Here is a 16804-nt window from a genome sequence, read left to right as displayed (position 1 = left end):
AATGAAAAAAAATTTTTTTTAAAGAAAAAAAATCAACGGGTTCGTACAATGAGCAGTTTTCAGTAAAAATAGTATGTTTGGTAATATTACTCAATGTTTTATTGTTCTTTTGTTACACTTAATATCGTCATGATGGGCATTGCACAGTTTCAAGTTGTTGCACAATACATGTATTCTTGGACCGAAAAGAGTCATTTGTTTGAAAAACAATCGAGTGTCATACATTATTTTTCGGATATTACAAAATATTTCACTTACAAAAGTTGAAATTACAAAAATTTTAAGAATGATTTTTCAATTTACGTATAATAATTAATGATATAAAAATTCAAATGTACGATAATCTTTTGCTTTTGCTTCAAAATAACAAAATCATGGTAGTCGTGAAACTATATAAGCCATGACGGATTATTTTATTTTCCTAGTTGACTTCTGTCCAGAAGAAAATGGCAACGTTAATAAAAATATTTCTACTGCCTCATCTAGGTTCATGAACTAAGAAACTTATCACAGGGAGTGACCTTTTTGATGTAGTTGAAAATGGAGTCTAAAAGATTGGCTGGTGTTGGATCTTCACACCCCTCCAAAGCGTTCACTACACATACTTGGAATGAATTCATGTTTCTGAAATACAAAAAATGTATATCATTTAGTGTTATTCTTAATTAATAAGATTAATTTTTTTTTTGTTCTACAATAACTGTATGTAACTGTGAAAAAATTAAAATCCAGAAATTAACAAAATATACACGTTGTTTGTAAATGTCAAAGAATAATGCAACACACATTTGACTTAGTTTAAGTAACGATCCACGGATCGATAATAATAATAATATTTTATCTCATTGGCTGGTTGTGTAATCGAATCTCTTTTATTGGTAGATTTAATATCGATAACTTTAAATTGTTCATTCTCATTAATTCTCATAAGTACCAGTTCATTCAAGTCGATTGAACATCAAAAAATAAAATTTGTGGGGTAAGCGATCGGTGTATCAGTTACTTCCAATGAAACTGTCACATAATTAATTAAAATAAAGTATCCACAAAGTTATTCTTGGTTCTCCAGTTCGCTAAGGTATTGCAGTATGGACAGCAATATATTAAGCGGGTACTCATGCAGGTAACTTTACATCCCGATTGTTGTGTTTTTTCGGGCACAAACAATTTGTTCTTTATTACCTTACAGTGTTTTTATTCACACATTTTGTTTAGAGGATCATTGTATCGGGTAGAAAATAACCGAGATGGTGACGGACCACATGATCTACAGGGACCCCGACAATTTTTTGAGAACCAAAAATCGACCGCAAGTTAAACGGATCCTCTCCTTTTTTTCATAATTTAAGGATCATGATTTAATGTCCGTCGAACGGTGATACACTATGTTACGCACCGGCAAGTCTTCTCGTCAAAGCTGAGCGAAGGGATTTCCTTGATTTCGGGGATACCAGTGAATCCAGCTGCCGGATTGAACGGCAAAGCGCTACCACCGCTGAAGCTTCCGTAGGTCGAGTTGGCGCAGTTTGCAATGGCCTGAGCCTTGTTTTGGAAGCACTCGGGTCCTTTGGCCGCAACGAACACTAAATGAAGAATTGAAAAAAAAAAAAAAAAAAAAAAAAGTTGTAAGCAAAATATCGGCCAATGGGACGGAAAGGAATTAAAGTGGTACCCACGCGCAATACGGTTGCCCTCCTTGAAGCAAACAAAGTTGAGGATCTTCTCGGTGATGTTGTGGACAATCTGTTTCTTCTCGCGCTCGTCCATGTCAAGGCAGGGCTCGACGGCAGCGGTGAAGTCGAGCAAGCACTTTTTGAACACGGGCTTCTTCTCGCAGTACTTCTTGAACACCTCGTCGAGGTCACCCGTGGGCCTGGCCTTGTCCATTTCATCCTTGAGTTGGGTGACGTTGACGAGGCCCTTCATGCAATCGAACACTTGGGCGCCGGCTTGCTTGGCCGTGTCGTACGCCTGGGCGTTGGCGTTCTTCTCGCACTTTTTGCGCAGCGCGTTCTCCGCCTCGCCGATCGGCAGTTGCGTGATGTTCAGGTCTTTCAGCTGGATCGTGTTTATGACCTCGTTCACCTTCGACAGGGGGTCGCTCTCGGTGGGCGCGTTCTGGGCACTGCCGTGGCAGAACACCCCAAAGACTGCAAAATATTTTCAAACTGTTTTTTAAAAACCAGTGCTTACAACAACACTTTTGCAACTCAATACTAGGGAGTACCTTCTCAACGTGTGGGTGTAGTATATTATTTAGTACTAAATTTATTAACAAAAATTGCGAAAAATGTATGTTGATATGGTTGAAAAAAAAAAAAAAAAAAAATGTCACTAACCAGAAATATATGGGTTGATCAATGTTTTCTTGGTAATACAAACGCAGATAACGATATCTATACCGATAACAAGAAGTTACGACGAAAAACCGCTTTTTGAGTAACATGTAGACCCGTTACTGAGGATTAGTAAGTTTCTAAGTAATTTTGACTTTCAACAATTATTTTAATGCATTAAATCAATGTTTATCGTAAAAAAACTTTATCAATTTTCACTTTGAACTGTTTAACGAATCTCCGAAATAATTTCTGTCCGTCGACCATATCTCATGAACCTCTTGTGAAATCACCATATGATACTCGAGTGATTTTATCTCCTAGATACGACTATCTCGGTCGAACTAGATATAGCATTTTAAGTGGGAGAGAGGTAATTTTGTATTGGTCAGTTTTTGTAGTACTGCATTTCGAGTTTTATTATTAGAATCAGAGAAATCCTTTTTTTTTTTACGAAACAAAATCTCAACTTGCCTTTTTTCAAATACATAATTTTTGCAACCTAATTTTTGTCCAAGATGAAATTAACTGATAAAAAATCGACTTTCTACAACTTATTTCGATTGAAAGAAATATTTTTAATCAATTACAAAGTAAACAGTTTTAGTCGTTACATTAAAATAGCCGTATAAATAACGCAAGTAGCAATTTTCATCATTTCATAAAATTCTTAATTCTTCCATGAATGACCCATTGAAACCGCACTCGTTGCAAATGCATACTGTCATTCTTCAAACATAGACTCGTTAATGTCCTCTCGACGGCACAATAAAGGTAAAGGCTTCATATCATGTGTCCTACTCTCGAACTTGTACATAAACGGTATTGAATGAGCGGAACCTGCGTATCGTTTTTCCGGTTGTTGTAACATCGTTGGTATTTTAACACGATCATTTATGTGTGTAATACTCGTGGCGTGGAAGAAGACCAAACACGCCATTAAAAGAAAACGAGAGAAAATGTCACGGTGTCCCGCGTGAACTTTGATCTGGGATAGACTTTGAGATTATTCACGTCCCCCGCTGATAAAAGTGTACGCGTATGTACGGCTTTTGAAACAGAAGTTTGATAAACGCAAGTTCGTTCTTTCTAACGGGCACCAACGGACGCTTGACGTGGTCAAATGGGAGGACGGACGAAAACTACTGGTCAATCTGTTAATCAATCTTGTTGTCTCAACGAGCGAGTCAATTGATTCATAGATTGACCGGTACGTTTTGTACGTTGTTCCTTCAAACTTTTTCTATGTTGTCATTTAAATCCATTAACCGAATTAGTGAACTGGTGCTATCTTATTCGAGAAGAAAAACAAAAGTATAGAGAACAACAAGTTAACGAGTGAAAAAATAATATGTTCACCACGAATCTCAGTATTTCGCGTGGGAAAAAAAAAAGAAATGAAACGTCTTTCGACTGCGTATCGAAGAAAAGAAAATTAACAGCATCTTGGGTGAACTTTGATCTTAGATGAAGAAAGCTCGTGGAAGATTAATCACGTGTCATTGATAAAAGTTTTGTGTAGCAAGTATCGCACGTCTACCACAAAAAAAAATGTCTGTTGATAAAATGTTCTGCTCTATCCGTATTAAGAGTTATCCGGACTCGTAAAAACATGCTTACCCTTACATAAAACAATTTTATTACCACTGCGATTATTACATAAAAAAGAAGCAGATAAAAAATTATATCAACTGTTTTGCATGTTGATATTAAAATGTATCCATAGGACATAATATAGGTCATCAATGGCTGACACATGTGGACTTTGTAAAAGTATTAGAGTTTACTGTATTCGTGAAAATAATGACGAGGCTTTACATTGCTTGCTCTATTTACGTGGGGGATTGTTCGAAAATTTCCATTCTGTTGTCGAAGGAGATGTGCGATCACGTAGAAAATACTAAATGCAACAATTTCAAGCGAGTCGAAGAGAATAAAAAGAAATTAAACTTAGTAACCGGTCAAAGCCGGGCTGACTGCCGTGGCATTAACTTGTGAATATTCAAAGGTAAATCGCATCGTTATTACGTTCACCGCACATATGAGAAAATGATAGGAAAGAAGACAATTGTTTAAAATCGCACTTGATGAGTCATGCGTATAATGTGTATCCATTGAAAAATTTTATGGTAATGAAAACCCCAAAAATTTTTTTCATCATGCGACAATGGACGGTAGTACTTTTCAAAACTTTCAAAATTCACATTGGCTAAACAAGTTTTTTTTTTTCAATCTACTTATCTTCTTTTTAGAAATCAAAGATGAATTTATATTTTGGTTTCATGCTTTTTACAGGCGTAAGTTAAAAAAAAAAAATATAACTATGACATCTGTGGAGCTTGTGAAACATGAAGGAAACCAAACTTGTCCCATACATATGTTTCTTATACAAATAATTTGATTTGAAATTAACAGCAGGCTAATCACTTACCTGCTACAATAACGAAGAACGACTTCATGATCACTTTGTTATACGTTGAAAGAAATATACCCTTAAAATAACTTGCATAAATTTGTCCTTTTACTGTTAAAAAAAATTCTTTTGATCACTTTGAATCACTGGATCCCCTAAGCAGTACTTATCCCTACGGCTCTGATGATCGATTGCCGCTACTAAAAGGCATAACGAGCTTTTATATAATCTTGTCACTGCATGCTTACTTCGCTTCCCCTCTATTCTCGTAGATATTCTGTTGGATTCAAATGCGCGCGCACTTGATAATTCTCTTATTGTTCTACCCATAATGATTTGATCATTTTATTTTTTAGAAAAATAGATTAATAGTATCAAAATCGATGTAAAATATATTAGTAACAAACTACTTTACTTACACTTAATATACTTTTGCATAATTTCTTCTATTTGTTATTATTAGTATGGTGTAGGTCAATTATTTACAAAAATCAAATATAATGCTAGTTTGTCAGTAGTATGTAAAGTCATGTGATGAAAATTCAAATACAAGAATGTTGGCAACAGTCTGTTGTACTAATTTTTGCAAAAAAAAAAAAAAAAAATCTCCGCGGCGGGGAATCGAACCCCGGTCTCCCGCGTGACAGGCGGGGATACTGACCACTATACTACCGCGGATTTGTTTCACAACTGCTTTCATGCCTTACACAAAATTTTCATCACATTCCTAACAGTAATTGGAATTTATTGTTGGATAGGTAGGGATCAGCACTTTGTACCCAGACAAAAAGTTGCAGTATTATCGACAGTCAGTAAGACAGAAGCAGCAAATGACCGTGCTCCATTGATAACAAAGATTACAATGTTGCTGGTAATGAAGGCTATGTCATTATCGACAACCAGTAAATAACGGTTGATAAGGTAATTAACCCTTATACCTTTTGTTGATAACAAAGATTCTGATAGTGCCACTTTTCAATTTGATGAAATACCAACAGATGGTGAGGTAGTACTAGTGTCGAAAACAAAATTTGCGCACAATTGCGAAACGTCGGTTGCGCGAACTAGACCACTAAAATATTGGATTTCAAGCATCGGTGGTTCAGTGGTAGAATGCTCGCCTGCCACGCGGGCGGCCCGGGTTCGATTCCCGGCCGATGCATTTTTTGAATTTTTGGCCAAATTTTTGTACTTTTTGGTAAATAATAAACACTACATCTTCTTAACTATCTCTTCAGTTTACTTATTAAATGTGCCCTGCTGCTTATGGCTAGGCGAGCAGGGCAAAGAACATTACAGATTAAATTTATTTTGTACTACAATCTACGATCATATGATAAATTATCGAATCCCCTCTTGTAAATATGTGACCCCCCTCCTGCGTAGTCTTAAGTTTCTCTCACATACCGATCTGGAGTTTTTTGCTTACTTTTGGCTTTGTTTCTACATAATTATTTTATAGTTTCTTTTTAGTATTTTTAGTTGCGCTACCTGTGTTTTCAAAATATGTACTTTTATCGGTAAATAAAATTATAATTAAAATAAAAGGTTTGAATTTCATTATCCTTGTTCCCCCCCAATACAGAATGGCAAGAGCCGAGAAAGTTCACTCGCTCTCCCCCAAAAAATAACACACAACAATCGTTAAACATTCAAACATCCAACCGTTTTTTGGATTTGCTAGACAAAAGATTCGTTCACCTTACAATCCAGGGACGGTCAGGGACAGTGTGGGCGAGTCGGAGACGAAAGTGAACAAGTGCTCTTCTCCGATCGTCCGCAATCGTCCCTGACCGTACGCGATGCGCAGTTGTACACGTTAGGTTAGGTTAATGCAAAAAGTAAACAAACTTGTTTGTATTTGCACTTCTTTATTTACAAACTATTGTTTACATACAGCATTAACCTAACCTAACGTGTACAACTGCGCATCGCGTACGGTCAGGGACGATCGCGGACGATTGGAGAAGAGCACTTGTTCACTTTCGTCTCCGACTCGCCCACACTGTCCCCGACCGTCCCTGGATTGTAAGGTGAACGAATTTAAAGATACGGACGATGAAGATTACGAACAGCCCCCGTCGCTCAAACAGTTGCATAAATCTTTGCCTGCACAAGGGCAACGCTACTCAACTCATACAGCTACGGCAGCCATTACGCAGCGTACAAAGGTAAACAAACAGCTCCCTCCCCGCAGCCAACAGCAGCGTCGCTCTACATCTCAGCTTCATAACACTGAATTCCAAGAAAGCACAGTGACATCAGCCACCTCGTCATTCAACGTTCAAGATGCACAGCTCAACACAGAAACAACAAATGCTAATCACATAAAAGGTCGCCCCTCGCCGATTGTTGTAAGTAATTATAAAATTGAAAATCTTGTAAGTCTGCTGAAACAGGCAAATTTTGATAAAAATTCATTCCCGCTTAAGCAAACCGAGCAAAAGGATTGCACAATATTTACTACAAAAATCGATATTTTCAAAAAAACCGTCAATATTCTAAAAGAAAATAAAATAGAATTTTTTACTTTTACTCCGAAGAATGAAAAACCCAAGAATCTTGTTCTTTAAGGTATCGTGGGAGAATTCACTACCACTGGTATCGAAAACGAAATACGTGATTTAAATATTTCGCAAATAAAAATTCTAAAAGTGTCAAAAATCGCTTTTAACAAAAACACAAATACAAAGGAATTTTTTCTAATCCAGTTGTCCAATGACAGTCTCCCGCAATACCTTACTAAAATAAAAACTCTAGCTTATCAGAGAGTTCGTTGGGAGCCTCTCAAAAAGAAGGTGCTTTTCCAATGCACTAATTGTCAGCGCATAGGACACTCTAGTGCTAATTGCGAACTCGGGTTTAGGTGTGTCAAGTGTGGAAAAAATCATGAGCCTGGCAATTGCCTAGTCCCAAAAGATGCTGCCGATAAAAACTTACTTTATTGCGTTAATTATAAAAACACCGGACCTCATACAGAGGTTGCCCATTTTTTAAATTTGTAAAAAATATAAAGACAAACCAACACACTGCGAACCGAGATGCACAATCTGCGCGATTAAATGAAATTGAACCTTTTCTTCATCGAGTGACTAAAAAATATGGCAGCAACGAAGCTCCACGTTATTTACATAACCCTAATAATTTTCCTGAATTAAACATTACAAAAAATGCATGGAACAATGCTGGAAATCCAGTCAACTCTTTTTCATTTAATCCTCAGAACCCAAGTGATCCTATGCGCTCTAGTCAGAATGTAAATAGTTTTAATATGGTATTTCTTGTATCTCGCGTTGAACAACAAATTGACAAGTCAATAAATAACAAGCTAAGCCAAATTCAATTATCCATAGACCAGAATTCTCAGCGAATCGAATACCTATATAATAAGCTACAGCTAACCTACAGTTACAAAAATGGCGTCTAATAATTTCACAAATCAAGCCACAGATATTTCTAACGCAACAAATGATATTACTTCGTTAAAAATTTTCGCAATCAATGTAAACTCAATCGTTTCGAACAGTAAAAGATTCGTTCTTTTCAACTGTATTAATAATAATAATGATGATGTAGTGCTTGTCAGTGAAACTAAATTGAATAAAAAACACAAAATCCAGTACGAAAATTACAATATAATAAGAACCGACAGACCGAACAGCATCAAAGGTGGCGGTACCGCTATTATTATTAAAAATACCATACCGTTCGAAACGATCACATACCCGTATTCGTCAAATAACTTGATCCTCGAGTATACCATCCTGAAAATTCCGTTTGGTAATAACTTTAATTTATTCATTATAGCACTTTATGCTAATAACAAACACAAGAAAATATTCACGAAAGAATTTACAGAGATTTTTAACTCTCTCAAACTGCATCGTAATAATAACTGTTATATTATGGCAGGAGATTTAAATGCCCGTAATTCCTACTGGGGTGATCACTCCACCAATCTAAAAGGCTCTCTCCTTAGAAAGTGGGAGACCTCAGAGGGATTGCGTTTCAGAGCAAAAATTTTTCCACCATCTAATCCCACTTTTCCCAGTTCCGGTTCATACCTTGACTACTTCAGTATTGATAGTAGACTCAATATATCAACCTACTAGCAAACAAAATTGTTACCGTAGACTATAATAATAACCACAGAGGGATCTACATTAACTTAGACTTAGTTCACAAAATTGAATTACAAGATCCGGTTAAAAATTTTCACTATATGTTTAAAAAAACCAAATGGTCTATGTTTCTGAAAAGATTAGAAAAAAATTACAATCTTAATATTCCCCATGATGTTAACCTAACGAATAGTGTAATTGATTCCCACATTACAAATCTAAACACATTGTTCACTAATACTATTGAATCAACCGTTCCTAAATATAAACCAACTGACAATATTCTAAATTACGTTACAGCTAAGATTAAGAAGCTACATAAATTGAAATCATATCTCATGACCACTTTAAACAAGGAATACAAATCGTTCTCTTCGCAAAGAACCACTACCATCAAAAATCTTAAATTCCTTATTTACAAAATCAACGCTGCATTAAAAAGCGAATATCAGACTAGTTATAATAAATATTGGGATTCACTCATAAAAAACATCGATCACACTAAATCTCATTTCTTCTTCCCTAAAATTAATCGTTACTTTCGACCCAAAGGACCTCCTCAGGTTGATAATATTTTACTAGAATCTGAAAGGGCCAATCTTCTAGAGCGTTGCAATCTGAGCGCTGATGAAATCCCAAAAATTGATGGAAAATACTTTATCCACTCTCCTCAGGACACCTTAAGTGTTATTGGAGCATACTTTGAGACAATAAATATGCCACGGCAACTTAATATAAATACTCCTCTCTATTCCATCATCAAAAATAAAGTTAACCACATGATTGCTGAGTTCCAACAATGCGAGGCTGACTCCTCCTCCATTACCATTTTTAATGACTCAAACCCAGCTTAAAATCCTGGAATTATAAACAACTCGTTGTTCTTTTATAATACAGCCGAAATAGCTGCCATCCTTCACACCCTGCCAAATAAAACGTCATCAGGGTTAGATAACATTCCGCCAATCGTACTTAAGCACCTACCACTTAACGTCATTAAGGCATTAACTATTCTATTTTACAATAGCCTTAACAACAGATACCATCCTGATTACTGGAAAAAGGCCAAAGTTCTACCTCTCCTTAAAAAAGGTAAACCGCCAGAAAATATTTCGAGCCGACGACCAATCAGTCTAACCTCAGCTATTAGCAAGGTGTTCGAAATAGTTATCAACTTCTCTCTCAAACATTACTTCAATACCTTCAATGTCATACACGATAATCAATTTGGCTTCCGCCACAGCCTTTCTACCACTCATGCAATCCACAAGGTGACCAGTAAAATAAACAAACATCTCCTAGCCGGTGAAACGGTAGGCGCCTGTCTGATTGATCTGGAAAAAGCATTTGACACTGTCTGGATGACCGGCTTGCTCTACATACTACAAAAGCTCAAATTCCCATCTGACTTCATCCATTTGATATGGAACATGACACAAAATAGACAGTTCGTCACATGGAATGGCTCTATATCTTCGCAATTATCTTTCTCTATTGAAGAAGGGCTAATGTAAGGTATGGTAAATTCACCTGAATTGTTCAACATCTTCACACACTCTTTTTTTATTAATGCTTTTGGGTTTTGCTCAATTTTTCCCACAAATGAAATCTGTTAATGCTGACACTCGACGGATTTGTCTACGTCTACACCTTTTGTAACTGCTTATAACCTAAACATGTAAAACTACTGTTTTGATGCTAGATCACCTGTACACAGGTCATGTATCCAACCGAATTTGTAACGCATAACGACTGGCTTTTATTTTGTATTTTTCTTTGCGCCATACTTGTATCAACAATATGTACTTTCAATAGCAAATAAAAAATTTTCTAAAAAAAAAAAAAGGTTCGATTCCCGGCCGATGCATCTTTTGAATTTTTGGCCAAATTTTCGTACTTTTTGGTAAATAATAAACACTACATCTTTTTAACTATCTCTTCAGTTTACTTATCAAATGTGCCCTGCTGCTTATGGCTAGGCGAGCAGGGCAAAGAACATTACAGATTAAATTTATTTTGTACTACAATCATATGATAAATTATCAAACCCCCTCTTGTAAATATGTGACCCCCCTCCTGCGTAGTCTTAAGTTTCTCTCACATACCGATCTGAAGTTTTTTGCTTACTTTTGGCTTTATTTCTACATAATTATTTTATAGTTTCTTTTTAGTATTTTTAGTTGCGCTACCTGTGTTTTCAAAATATGTACTTTTATCGGTAAATAAAATTATAATTAAAATAAAAGGTTTGAATTTTATTATCCTTGTTCAAATAGTCACAGAGTACACATGTGTCTGTGTGCGCTATGACTCAAAGTCGGATACTTCGTACAAAGTGAAGTGAAAAATGATCAATTATATGACCGATGGTTATTTTTGTCTTAATTATCTTATAAAATAAATGAAAAATAAAGACTTTGAAAATAACTATTGCGAACAATAATGCACCTCACGCACAAGTTGGTCAATTAAGTAACAATAATATAATGTTCTTAACATCACAGCAATAGTTGTTGTTACCCTTATTTCTTTAAATAAAAGATAGAATTCTTACAATATTACTACTAACGATAATTAAGATGCAGTGAAATTACATTTTAAGATAAACATAAAAATATATCAATTGGCAGACCATTAATAAATCAGAATAGACAGGCTAATGAGCGAGATGGGCGGTGGTACGGCATTAGCAAATTAATAAAAAAACTATTAAGTTTCGGAACGTTAGTATATATTTATAATTTAAATTCTCTTAAAAACAAAACTTATAGAAAAATAAAGCTTTTTTACAAAAAAACCATGTATTTTAGATCTTTATCCAATAACCTAAACAATGAAAGAAAAAAAATCAATAACTTTGATAAAAATTTCTATGCGTTAAAATAAATGTACCCTAATGAATGCACTACCTACGCTAGTCATCATAGAGACATTGTTGATACTTCAAAAAATAAAAAATAAAATAATTTGTTTTCCATACAATGAAGAAAGACAAAAAACTTTTTATAATGAAACGATACGATTTATACGATGAAGCATTTCTAGTTTTTACGAAAAATAAAAATTGTCAAAAATTAAACATAACAAAAAAGTCGAAATTTTTTTTTTTAATTATCAAATTAAATAAACAGTTTCAATAATAGTGAGAAAGTTTACAGAGTGTTTAACAAATTTTTTTATAATTCATTCGGTCTCGAAAAGTAATTTTCAATCGTCTTTATAACTTATATGCATTTCGAATCATTAGGTCAAAATAGGCATCGTTATCTATACTGGCACTGATTGCACTGTAATAGTTTAAGAACTCATCGCGCGTTACCTGAAAACACAAAATCATTCGTTAAATTAATCGTAAATATGTGTGTACACGTTTAACATTATTGTATTAATTAAAAGTTACATGTCCGTCCTTGGTTGCATCTTGTTCAAAATTCGCAAGAAATTTATTCATGATAGACTCTTCGGATTCTTCACCGCTAATGTACCGAGGGTGATATTTAACGTTGTATACGCCTTTAAGATCTTCGATACTGATTTCACCGTCGCCAGACTTGTCCATTTTTTGAAAAGCCATTTCGACCAGTTTTTTTCTACTATCATTCATCGGAGGCTTCAATATAAATCATTATCATCAGTCAAATTTGCCGGTACTTACGAATAAAAATATAAATTTAAAAAATGTATAAAAATAACTGTGATCACATACTCTAACGGCGACAATGAACTCCTCAACGTTGACACCACCGCTACTATCGGCATCTAATTTTTCAAACATCGCATCCACCTCATCGTCTGACAGTTCCAATCCACACTCTTCAAGTCCACGTTTTAACTCATCCTTACTTAATTGCTTATTTCCATCTTCGTCCATGCGTCGAAATACTCTGCAATGAAAAAATAAAAAATTCAAAATTTTTCTTAAAAAATAAAATAAAATAACAGAATACAAGCTATTGACCTGAGCCGCACCGAACTCGATTTATTTCAGCTTTTATGGGTGTGTCACGACGGAGTGAACTATATTTACGTACCTGTGTCTGTATACATCTAAATTACTCACCGCTCAAGGTGGTAAATAATACATTGATTCGTACGAATCACGAAAACGTAGCACAAGGACAGGTACAAGTACGCGGTTAAACATAGTAACAAAGGCTGTTACAATTAAGTATAGTTGAATGGTGAACTTGGTATTGCTATAACACCGGTGTATATGTACCATGTATATAATGATGTCGCGTTAATGACGGAAAACCGCGTCATAGATACACTTATATCTAGAGAAACTTGACACAGACTTTCTTTATCAAGGATTTCAATGAAAAATTCATCATTGCTATATATACGCAAATTACAGAACGACACGAGTAGACTATCTGTTGAATATAATAACTGTCGAGATTTGATAATCGCTTGTAAAAAAGCGAAACTACCATTACTTTACAATTAAAAATTCATTACATTTTAGCAGTTTTAAAAGAAAAGTAGACTATTTTTGTTTATGCTCCGGCCTTCGTTCACAAAAATGGTTCATACTAATAAAAAAAAAAAGTTAACGAGTGTATTATGAGTATGGACCGCAATTCATTGTGATCGTGACTTGGATCGATATAAATATAATAATTAAACGAACTCGAAACAAATGTCCGAAAAAATGTAAATTCCAGTATAAGCTTATAGAGGTGTATATGAGAGAAAACGTGTGACTCACCTGCCGAGGCCGACGATGCCTTGGGCACCGCGCGCCAGGCAGAGCAAACGGAGCTTCTCTATAACGTCCGTTGTGTTGATCACGGCTCGCTGAGCCTTATTGATCATCTCAATCTCCTGCCTGGTGGTAGCACTTTGCGGCCTGTTGTTGAACATTGCTGAAACATTTACGCCGTCCGTCTTTCGTATACCACGTGACGGAAGAGACAAGGAGGAGGTGGACAAGAGACTTTTACGTCACGTCTATAAGCTCTACCAGTGCGTTGTATATAATACGTGTGTTAATGTGCATTAGGTGGGTCAAGTTCAAATTCGTCATTTTCGACATTACTGGATGCACCGATGGGGGAGTATGTAAAAATAGTCGATGAGCACTTTAAATTTTTTCTAATAAAATATAGATTTAGCTCATACTCGAGACTAGATCTTATGCATTTCGTTTCGGATATTATCCATCGCTAAAAATATTTTTAGGTTCTTCGCTACTGATTTCGATATCATAAACACGAAATTTATGTTCGATATGTGCGAGCATGTGAAAAGTTTTTTTTACGTGACACACGAAAGAGATGGTAACGAAACTGTTGCTGATGAAAGCACCTCACTGTCACGTTTTAATTGATTTAAAGGCATAATTATTGTGTTGTTAATCTCAGAGCTAATTGTTCCATATTTGTTTGATACAAATTGTATTAAACGCAGAAAATTTTCGCGTGAAATTGTAGAATACAACTCATATGCGAGACCATGAAAGTTAATTACTGCATGTACGAATGATTTTGATCAGTATCTAATACATCCATATGCTGGAAATTCTAGTGTGCTGAAGAACACGTCCAAAGCGTGTAGCTGAAATTTTTAAAAACCGAAAAATGAACGTTTTGTTCGATTTTTTATTTCACTAGTTCTACTGAACTAAATAATTTTTCTCCAAAACCAATGGCGCAAATAGCTGTAATGTTCTCCTAAAAATTTGTTACGTGTTGAAATAACACGCGTGAAAATGTGTTGAATATAATATGCATGCGTGTTATGATCGATTTGTTGGTTTACAGAATACTTGCTAACATTATTGTGGCACATTTTTTTAAACGAGCAAAAATATGAATATCGTACTTCGACTTACAGTATACATAAAACACACATGTATTATAAGTGTGTCAGGTCAACTTTTTGTCATATTTTATGATCTCATATGAATCATTAAATTATATCAGTTACAAAAAGTTGTGATTTTGCCTTTGCTCTTCTTTTTAAGTGACAATTATTCATTAACGAATACTTACTATTAGTGATTTAAAAAAAAAAACTATCTAAAATGGCTAAAAAACGTGCATCTTTTATTTTTTGTTCAAAATGAATGGTTCGATTTTTCAAACCGAACCCACCTTCCATTTTTGATCTCGTGTTGTGCGACAGAGTGCGTGTAATTATTCTAATTGATAGGATGAGTTGGCTCGTATGAAAAGGAAAATGAAATCATGTAACGTTTATTACAACTAATTGATTCGTAACATAAGTCGCTTAGATATGAGTAAATGGCATTATTTTCTTGTCATAAGTTTTACAGTTTTTTTTTTTTTTTAATGCCCTAAAATACTCAAAATTTCAACTAAACTAAAAAATATTATGAAAAAATTTTTTTGAGTGCTCCGAGTTCCAAAATAAAAAAAAATAATACCATACATACTTTTCCGAATACATGTGGAAAAAAATGAATAACTTTGTGCGAAACAAGTAAAGCACTATGGGATATACTTGAAACTACAATTCTACGGCGTGAAGACTATACTGTTTGGGCACGTGCTAAAAAAATTAACAAAATACAAACCTCAATTTTTCGGTCGATCGAATGGTTATCAAACCATACACACATAAAACAGAAAAATACAGTGGTGAGTTCACGAATATCGTGGTAAATAAAGTATACATTTTTTTTATTTTATATACAGATAAATAATTATCAAACCACTTTATTTACCGATTTTTTTTTTTTTTTTTTTTTTTTATTATAAATATGATCTGTATGCAGGTAGGTAGACAGAAAAATGTATATACATTGGTTGAAAACCCAAAAATATCAGTTCTACATTACCTCTATTATTAAAAGATCGGCTTTATTCTTCTCTATATTATAAGCTCTACTTATAATAGCTTACGTACGGTTGGCTAAATCATCAATAAAAGTATAATTGATTTAATTTATTGTACACATAATTAGGAGTATTATCATATTTGCTCACTTGTACGAAATATAACGATTGCGAAATACTCGATCAAGTTTGTACAATTTTTTCAAATTAAATTATAGGTTTTTGTTGCAAAAACGATATTAATACGGGTAAGTTTTAAATTTTTCCCCGATGCTCGCCACTTTTTGCAACAGAAAGAAAAATCGATTGCTTATAAAAAATGTAAAGAGCTTTTTCGATGGAATGGAAAAAAAAATAAAAGCCGAAGCACCCAAAACTTACCGGAATTTCCGTCGGAAGTAAATATTGCCCGTACGTGACCAACAGTTGTTCGAAGCGAGAGTAAAATTCGACCCGACGAAAAAGGAGGCAAAAACTTCGTGAAATCGCAAAAAATCTCGCAACAAAGTGCACGGAGTTAATGTTGCTTGCCAGGGCAGCACCGCCGCGACTGAAAAACACACGGATTTGCGTGTGCATGAAAAAAACCATACCCATATTGAGAGCTGGAAGAGCCCGTTCATTTCCATAACAACCGACATGTCACAACAGTTTAGCGCGCCGATCAGCGCTATCAGTACTGATTGACGACACGACACTAGAACCCTTTTCTGGGCTTTTTTTTTCTGGTCATCGCGTTTTCTTCAAAAATTGTCAACTCTTTCGTTTTTTCATCAATTTTTGCACTTTGTACAAGAAAAATAAATTTTAATTGCACAATGCAACAAGTAAAGTATACCCGCACAACAATACAATACGCATGTAAATAAGGGGTAGCATTTTTTCGTGTATAATTAATTACATTTTACATGAAACGCACTTGTATTTTTTAAAGTATTTTTTCAATAAAAAGAGTGGGTTGTTATGTTTATACTCGTGCACCCACACAGACTGACTTAATTGGTCATCGTAGACTGTACTTTTAAAACTTAGATGATCACATGAAAACGGAATAACTATTTCACTTTAGTGGGTTGTGGTTCATAATTATACAAAAATCGTCAAATATTTTGAAAAGAACTTATTTTATTT

General features: G+C 34.8%; 2 protein-coding genes and 2 non-coding genes across 4 annotated transcripts; 1 reads left to right on the top strand and 3 right to left on the bottom strand.

Moving 5' to 3' along the window:
* Positions 1–337: 337 nt before the first annotated feature.
* LOC106641674 (27 kDa hemolymph protein) lies at positions 338–4956 on the bottom strand. The gene is made up of 4 exons (XM_014356169.2): positions 4768–4956; positions 1677–2150; positions 1397–1583; positions 338–624 (listed from the first exon to the last, which is right to left on the bottom strand). Exons 1-4 carry the CDS (start codon positions 4793–4795, stop codon positions 489–491), a joined length of 825 nt encoding a protein of 274 aa, XP_014211655.2. The 5' UTR covers positions 4796–4956; the 3' UTR covers positions 338–488.
* Positions 4957–5355: 399 nt separating this feature from the next.
* Positions 5356–5427, bottom strand: TRNAD-GUC (transfer RNA aspartic acid (anticodon GUC)). Its single transcript has one exon. It is a non-coding gene; the product is annotated as a tRNA-Asp (tRNA).
* A 413-nt stretch (positions 5428–5840) lies between these two features.
* Positions 5841–5911, top strand: TRNAG-GCC (transfer RNA glycine (anticodon GCC)). The gene has a single exon. It is a non-coding gene; the product is annotated as a tRNA-Gly (tRNA).
* A 6061-nt stretch (positions 5912–11972) lies between these two features.
* Positions 11973–16140, bottom strand: LOC106641682 (calcyphosin-like protein). The gene is made up of 5 exons (XM_089598512.1): positions 16055–16140; positions 13582–13722; positions 12577–12754; positions 12271–12480; positions 11973–12189 (listed from the first exon to the last, which is right to left on the bottom strand). The coding sequence occupies exons 2-5, from the start codon at positions 13686–13688 to the stop codon at positions 12088–12090; spliced, it is 597 nt and encodes a 198-aa protein (XP_089454638.1). The 5' UTR covers positions 13689–13722; positions 16055–16140; the 3' UTR covers positions 11973–12087.
* Between the last annotated feature and the right edge of the window lie 664 nt (positions 16141–16804).

This window comes from Copidosoma floridanum, unplaced genomic scaffold (genome assembly GCF_036245765.1).
Source record: "Copidosoma floridanum isolate Cflo_tuat_1 unplaced genomic scaffold, Cflo_Japanese_pri ptg000006l, whole genome shotgun sequence".
In the NCBI taxonomy this organism is placed as follows: Eukaryota; Metazoa; Arthropoda; class Insecta; order Hymenoptera; family Encyrtidae; genus Copidosoma; species Copidosoma floridanum.
The sequence above is the reverse complement of the archived record's forward strand: the minus strand, read 5'-3'. Positions and strand labels throughout refer to the sequence as shown.

Excerpts from the sequence above, each read along its gene's own strand:
- LOC106641674 (XM_014356169.2), bottom strand. The coding sequence starts at position 4,795 with ATGAAGTCGTTCTTCGTTATTGTAGCAG. Across the intron at positions 2,151-4,767 it reads GTTCTTCGTTATTGTAGCAG|TCTTTGGGGTGTTCTGCCAC; the intron begins GTAAGTGATTAG and ends AATATTTTGCAG. Across the intron at positions 1,584-1,676 it reads GGAGGGCAACCGTATTGCGC|TGTTCGTTGCGGCCAAAGGA; the intron begins GTGGGTACCACT and ends TTCTTCATTTAG.
- LOC106641682 (XM_089598512.1), bottom strand. The coding sequence starts at position 13,688 with ATGATCAATAAGGCTCAGCGAGCCGTGATCAACACAACGGACGTTATA. Across the intron at positions 12,755-13,581 it reads GGCATCGTCGGCCTCGGCAG|AGTATTTCGACGCATGGACG; the intron begins GTGAGTCACACG and ends TTTTCATTGCAG. Across the intron at positions 12,190-12,270 it reads ATGCAACCAAGGACGGACAT|GTAACGCGCGATGAGTTCTT; the intron begins GTAACTTTTAAT and ends TTGTGTTTTCAG.